The 8,028-nt window shown below is 30.8% G+C and overlaps 1 protein-coding gene across 1 annotated transcript; it reads left to right on the top strand.

Moving 5' to 3' along the window:
• Positions 1 to 1,045: 1,045 nt before the first annotated feature.
• LOC135957619 (27 kDa hemolymph protein) lies at positions 1,046 to 2,021 on the top strand. Its single transcript, XM_065508401.1, has one exon. The coding sequence runs from the start codon at positions 1,079 to 1,081 to the stop codon at positions 2,009 to 2,011; it is 933 nt and encodes a 310-aa protein (XP_065364473.1). The 5' UTR covers positions 1,046 to 1,078; the 3' UTR covers positions 2,012 to 2,021.
• Positions 2,022 to 8,028: the final 6,007 nt, after the last annotated feature.

Below are 8,028 nucleotides of genomic sequence, written 5' to 3'. Positions count from 1 at the left end.
CCACCTCATAGACTTAGACTACGCAAAAGACATATGTCTTCTGTCACTTAGATAACAGATATAGAAGTCGAAGCAGCAGCTCTTAGTCTTAATGTTGTTACGTTTTTACCTTTTAAAAACGGTGGTTTATTTTCCTTTTAAATAAACCGTATTCTTTTGATTTCAAATCAAATTTACACAACAAAAGTTTAAATAGTCACTATGTGTTTTTATACAAATTAACAATATTCAAATTCACAATAATACACACACTTGACTTACAGTAATTTGCTGTACCTATTTATATACACAGTGCCATATTCTAGAAGCTTCATGAATTATCGAACGAACAAAACTAGAGGCTCCATTTGTAGAGCTTTCAGCAGCTTTGACAGTTAATGTTAGCATCACTGTGCTGCCAAGTTTCCACTTATGACAATGTATACAAAAGCTGTTGGATGTGGAAACCCATGTTAAAATCGTTAAATTCAAATTGATAGTGCAATTTCGTAACAATATAAACATTTACAAAATAATGTCTATGAGAATCAATGCAACAAACACGGAAGAGAAGCAGTATTTTTGTAACTTATTAAGGCTTTAAATGCCAACATTTAATTTGTTTTAATTTTTGACAAGTTTTGCCTAATAATTCATTTAAATATTTACATTTAAGGTTCGGCAAAATCGGTTCTTTGTAAATCTGACTAATAGGGAAACATAGCAAATACATATCTCAAAATTCCTGACCTTTCTGTCTACAAATTACTCATTTGTTTATACTTATTTAAAAGATTAAACTATTAAAAGATTTCATGCCCAATGCCCCAATATTCCCATATTTAGAAAAGATAAGCCCCTATATACAAATAATATAGAATAAACCAAATTTAACCAACCTAAAATAAATTAAAGAAAAACTTTTCTATTAAACCCACGATAAGATAATGAAATTGAATTTAATCAAATAAGAGATAAATCCACAACAATTGACCAATATTTAAATTCTATCAAAAGCAGTTAAATTAGTTCAATTTCTAACTCAAAACAGCACTAAAGTATTAAACTCAATCTCTCTTAACGATTTTACAACTTTGCAATGAAACATATATTAACTTGCTTAATAGTAGTCAGTGCAGTCATTTCCTGCACAAAATCATACAATTACCCGAATGCAGTAAACAATGATTTGGAAACATTAACGCGTGACTATTTGCCAGAACAATTTACCAAAACCAATTTCACATTGGAAGATGCCAAAACTCTTTTGTATAAGAAATGCAAAAAGGCAGCTTTAATTTCCAAAAATCCACCCCAAACCTATGAAAACATTGAAATGGCGGCAAATAAATTGCTGGAGTGTGCCAATGGCATTGCCAATATAACGGTGATGATGGCCGAAATAGAAGCTGCACGTCCGGCCGGTGATTTGGATGTTGTCTTTCACAAATACTGCAATAAATTGCCACAAGCCGAACACTGTTTAATGGAGTTCAATGCTCAGATAGTGCCCTGCCTGACACCTGCCGAACGTGCTCAAAATGATATTATGATGCGTATCATCACCTCGTTGTTGGGTTTCATTTGTTATAAAAACGGTGATCAAATCGCTTTGTTTATAGCGGAAGAGGGACCCGAATGCTTGGAAGCCAATAAGGAGAATATATCGAATTGCATAAATGCCACATTTTCTGCGTATCTGCCAGAGGATGGCCAATTGCCGGCCAATGATGCTGATTGGCCAGAGTTGGTGTTGGGGCCAAAGCAATGCATTGATTTGCATGACTTTGAGGAGTGTGTTCTCAGCTATTTGGAGAAATGCAATGAAATTACACCGGCTAATATTATCGAGTCACTGTTCAGACATGTCAAGAATGAAACGAAATGCCAAGAGGAAATCGATAAAGTGATTAGTTTTCAGCCCAGCCAACTGCAGCAGCGTAATAAGGGTGTTAATTGTACACTGTGTGTCACCTTCTATTTGGCCACATTCATGCTGGGCTTAAGTGTGTTTTTAAAGTATTATTTTTAAGTTTTTTTTTTGAAGGAAAGAGAATAACACTATTTTAAGAAATTAAATAATGAATATTGAAGAATATTTAAACTAATTAAAGAAAATTAAAGACTAATTCCTTTATTCCTAACGAAATCTTTATTTTTACAATGGTTTATAAAACAAATTTTGTTTAGAAATTGTGTTTCTTAACCAACCAACTGCCAAACAATCGATGTATATCATTATAATCAAGTAAGAGTGTTATATTCGGCTGTGCTAATATTTATATATTTTTAGGCAAACAAAATTTTTTTTTTTAATTTTTTGTGAAATTTTTTTATATGTTTTTGGTTTTTTAAATTTTTTTTTTTTTGTGAAAAAAAATCTGGTTAAAAATTTTTTCAGATTTTGACCTATTATAGGTCCAACTTACTATGGTCTTATACACGTCGTTGCAAAGGTCTTTGAAATATCTATCATTCGGTATCCATATTGTCTATATTAATGACTTAGTTATTTTAATATTTTTAAATTTTTTTTTTTTAAATTTAAAATTTTTTTTTAATTTAAAAATTTTTTTTTAATTTTTTTTTTGTTTTTAAAACCCGAAAAAATTCGGGTTAAAATTTTTCAGATTTTGACCCATTGTAGGTCCAACTTGGTCTTATACACGTCGTTGCAAAGGTCTTTGAAATATCTATCATTAGATATCCATATTGTCTATATTGATGACTTAGTAATCCAGATATAGGTCAAAAATCGAGGTTGTCCTGGTTTTTTCGTCATATCTCAGCCATTTGTGGACCGATTTTGCTGATTTTAAATACGAAACTTCTCGAAAGCATGTCTGACAGAATTATTGAAGATTTGGATCCTGAAGATATCTGGGGTCTTCAGAAAATTGATTTCAACAGACAGACAGGCGGACATGGCTTTATCGACTCCGCTATCTATAAGGATCCAGAATATATATACTTTAAAGGGTCCGAAAATTATATAGTGGAAATTACAAACGGAATGACAAACTTATATATACCCTTCTCACGAAGGTGAAGGGTATAACAATTATGAATGTTCTAGTCATTTACTGAGGGGGAGCTTGTAAGTGAATTAGGGACAAATGTTGCCCGATTTTCACCATACCTTACAGTATAATTTCAGAGTACTTATTGCAAAATTTTATCAGGATTGTCGAATAATCAACATATTTATGACAGCTCAAACAGTATTTCGGGGTGACTTTTGTATGGGCGCTTAGTGAAAAATGGACCGATACTGCACCATTTTCAATGCCAAACAAACCTTATCAATGGAGAGTATTTGTGGAAAATTTCAGCCAGTTAGCTAATTTTGTTTGAGCCGTATCGTGTTATTAACATACAGACAGACGGTCGGATTTAGCTAGATCGTTTTAGAGCCATTATTACAACTTGCCGTTATAGTTAAAGGTAACTTTAAGCAATAGAAAAAGGTACCCTTAAAGGGAACTTTAACTATAACGGCAAGTTGTAATAATGGCCCTTAGAATGTTATGAGAACGCAGGATATATACACTTTTTGGTTCTACGGAATGTCAAAACTAATATGGGGGTAAACATATTAGTAATGGTGGGTATAAAAACGATACGACAAACGTTAAAAAATATGTCTGTGGAAAATATTCAAGTTTCAAATCTTTTTCCGAATATTCCGGACAACAATATTTTCTATAAAAACTCTTCTTTAAAACATTATTTTTTGTAGAAAATCTTCAATACAGCGATACTATTACAGAAACCCTTCACTAAATCAGTATTTTCTATAAAAAACTTTAATATAACAATATTTTCTATAGATATCTTTAGTTCAACAGAAAATCGTGAATCGAACAGCATTTTCTGTATAAAATCTTGTGTATAAAAGTATTTCCTATAGAAAATCTTGTGTATATCAGTATAACACTATTTTCTATAGATAGTCCTGAGTATAACAGTATTTTCTATAGATAATCCTTCATAAAAGAGTATTTTCTATAGATAATCCAGTGTATAACCGTTATTCCTATAGAAAATATGATGTATTTCTTTAGAAAATCCTGTGTATAATAGTATTTCCTATATAAAATATTGTGTATAACAGTATTTTCTATATAAAATCCTGTGTATAACAGAATTTTCTATAGAAAATGTTTTGTATAACTGTATTTTCAATATAAAATCTTGTGTATAACAGTATTTTCTATAGAAAATCTTCTATAAACATTTTGTGTATAACAGTCTAACAGTATAATCTGTAAAAGAAAACTTCATTAGTACAGAATTTTTATAGATTTGCACCGCAAATTTTTGCTAATATATCAGTAATTTGTGTGCCTATTTTCAATTTTAAATAGCAATCTAAGTTTGACTATAGCGGATATATTGATGTTTTAATTATTAAATTATTTGGTGGCTTCGTTAAGATCCAGAATATATTGTTACGAAATTGTACTTGAATTCAAATATAACGATTTTAAGGGCTGATTTAAAAGTAGCATAATGCTTTCAAATAACAGTGCTGTAATGGCAGACTGTAACATATCTGTGGGCATTGTTAAATAAAAGCTTTCAGTTGATTTGATCGTAAGTTGGCAACGCTGTATTCGAATATTCAGTTAAAGAACATTGTAGAAAGTACACCACAGATGGCGTATGATCTAGAATATTCGAACTTTGACAGTTAAAGAGCAATCTAGAGTGCAGATGGCAGTGTTATAAATAGTGGCAGAGGTTGCAGTTGTTAGTGAGTTTATCAGAGACGCTTTTCGAATAAACATCATCTAAGTGCCTTAAAGTGTGTTGTGTTTTCAAAGTAAATTCGTGTACATTATAAATTGTGTCTGTAATTCTGAGAATTTATAAACGTATATAAAAAAAACATTGAGTGGAAATTTAATTCTGTTGTTGTTGTACATTTTAAAGAAATAAAGAGTTGTTACAATTTTCAAACTACTAAACGGCTTTTATTTGCAATCAAAAGTATCCGGTTTATTTAAAGGAAATAAACCAGCGTTTTGAAAAGGTTAAAACGTAACAATATATTCTTTTTTGTAAATTACAAACGGAATGACAAACTTATATACATATATCCTTGCCACTTATGGTGAAGGGTGTAGTAATAATAAAATTTAAATTTTAGTACTCTGAGGATGAAAAGAATAATGTGTTATGAGAAAAACTGATTTCTTATTTAATTGTAATATCATCTTAAACTATATTTAATTTCTACCAAAATAATAAAAATATTCTGAATTTAATTTTACTTATTATGTAAATATAAATCTGGCAACTTTGTAAGAGTTGATCTACAGACTGACTTTATACTTTTTGGTTTATAACCCCGCTAACAATGTTGCTTTCACTATAAATCCCCTTTCTTTGATAAAACTGTAGTATTCACTAACCTCTCTCAAAATTAAAACAGATAGTTTCACAGTTTCATTTCATTTTATTTTAAATCCTAATCTAATATTTTGCAGGACATTCACTAATCGGTATACATTTACGATTGGCATCGCGTGCATAGCCCTCATTACAATAGCAGCCATCTGGGCATCTAATATGACGTATTAAACAAGGTTGATTCAAAGTAGCGCATTCAGTTTGACAGCTATTACCGCATGGTGTATAGAACTCATTTTCGGGACAAGTGCGGATGGCAGCTGAAAATATAAAAGGGGATTTACAAAAGAATTTCGTAAAACGTGACAAAATTTAAATGGTATTCTAATATGAGCATCCAAACAAACAAATTAATACTAACCTTCTGCCATATGCATGACTGAAATGACTGAAACAATGAGCAGCATTAGACAAAAGCTTATAGAACGTGTTTTAAACATTTTTTTTTTATTTATTAAAATAGTTTTTTAATTTTTATTGAATGATAAGAAGTCAAACTACTACTATGTATTTAATTTGAACTGTTTGTTTTGAATTTGTAACAGCGACTGATTCAGGTTTCAATTTAGTTGTCTTATTTATGGGATTATTTATGTGTTGAAGTTTGATATTAGGTGTGAAAATTATTTTTTTTTTTAGAAAATGTAATCAAAATTCTTACAAATTGTATAGAAACTATAATCTTTTAAATTTAAATATTGTAATTAATTTATTAATAACCTAATATATTTAGGTAATAAAAACTTCATTAGTTACACTGACAAAAAAATATATTCCCTGTTAAAATAAAACCAAGTCTTATTGGCCCTGTGTTTAACACGATCTTTGTAAATATTTCGAATGAAAAATTTCTCACATACAATATAGAAACGAGCTACTGGTACCCATTCCTACTTCCATGTTTCATCAACCCGTTCAGAGATCTCTTTCAGTCATATTCCAGCTTAAATTGGACCTGTGGCCTTTTGGAGTCTAAAACACGCAGTCTGGAGTCGGTGATTTATATGGATCAAAGTTTTTTTTTCCAGAAAAGTCTGCCTCCATAAATCTGCTTTTACACACAGCAAGTTTACTTGAATCAAGTCTCTTCGATTCCCTTTTAACTTGCTCGTCTGTTTACACACAGCAAGTCTGTATTCAATGTTGTATGTTAAAACCTAGTAGACGCCATAGTGAAAATGAGAAAACTAAAGAGAATTGAAGAGGTTTGCCAGTACAAGCAAGTGTACCCCTCTTCTTTCGTCTTGCCTCTCTCTCCTATAAACTCTGACTTGCGGCAAGAAAACTTGCCCTGTGTAAAAGCAGACTAAGTGGAGCCAGAGTCTCTATCCCAGATTTTGTTATAAGTCATCAATACTTTAAATATATGCGGTTGCCAAAAGATCTTTGGATAGTATTCGCCGGAATCTTTATAACTCGGTGAAAGAATTTGTGGACTCACAGTTAAAAAGTAAGTAATTTTTACCATTAACCTTGGCTCTGTTAACCTACGTACCAATTCGGTGGCTTCCTTCATTCCTTCTTCGGGCGAATACCACCCTTTGAAGAAGCACTTAAACAATAGTTTAAAGTTTTTAAATATTGGGTGTATAATTTAAAAGATTTTTAGCTTTTATTTTGAAACATGTACAATATATATTTTTTCATAGTATTGACCATTGTTAAGTATAACCTTTTCCCATCATTCTGACAACATATTGTTACGTATTAACCTTTTCAAAACGCTGGTTTATTTCCTTTAAATAAACCGGATACTTTTGATTGCAAATAAAAGCCGTTTAGTAGTTTGAAAATGGTAACAACTCTTTATTTATTTAAAAATGTACAACAACAACAACAGAATTAAATAATCACTCAATGTTTTGTTATACACGTTTGCAAATTCGCAGAAATACAGACACAATTTATAATGTACACGAATTTACTTGAAAAAAACACAACACACTTTAAGGCACTCAGTTGATGTTTATTCAAAAAGCGTCTCTGATAAACTCACTCACGACTGCAACCTCTGCCACTATTTATAACACTGCCATCTGCACTCTAGATTGTTCTTTAACTGAATATTCGAATTCGAATACAGCGTTGCCAACTTACGATCAAATCAACTGAAAGCTTTTATTTAATAATACCCACAGATATCTTACAGTTTGCTATTACAGCACTGTTATTTGAAAGCATTATGCTACTTTTAAATCAGCCCTTAAAATCGTTATATTTGAATTCAAGTACAATTTCGTAACAATATGGATTCCGTGCCAAAAGAACTACTTATCTTTTGAATATAAAAACATAATATAAAGGTTTCAATATGAGAAAATAAATTTTTTTACCATATTCTTATAAAACATCCCGATTTTTAGAGGTTATGATAGTAACCTTTGTAAAACTGATTATTTTTCCACATCTAATATCCAGTTTTGCACTTTGTTAGAATCTGGCAACTTCATATGTATTAATTTGGAAATAATGTATCACTCTGTTAATCGAGAACATGTTGTTATGTTTATGTCTTTACTATACCACAACACAGGGTGATAACAATATTTTATTTATATAATTCTCAAACACCCTGTTAATATTCTATTTTATGGTTATTGTCTTTACTAAATCCCACTTTGGACAACCGATTGA

The sequence above is a fragment of the Calliphora vicina genome, chromosome 4 (assembly GCF_958450345.1).
Source record: "Calliphora vicina chromosome 4, idCalVici1.1, whole genome shotgun sequence".
In the NCBI taxonomy this organism is placed as follows: domain Eukaryota; kingdom Metazoa; phylum Arthropoda; class Insecta; order Diptera; family Calliphoridae; genus Calliphora; species Calliphora vicina.
This window is presented reverse-complemented; position numbering and strand designations above follow the sequence as displayed.

Excerpts from the sequence above, each read along its gene's own strand:
- LOC135957619 (XM_065508401.1), top strand. The coding sequence starts at position 1,079 with ATGAAACATATATTAACTTGCTTAATAGTAGTCAGTGCAGTCATTTCC.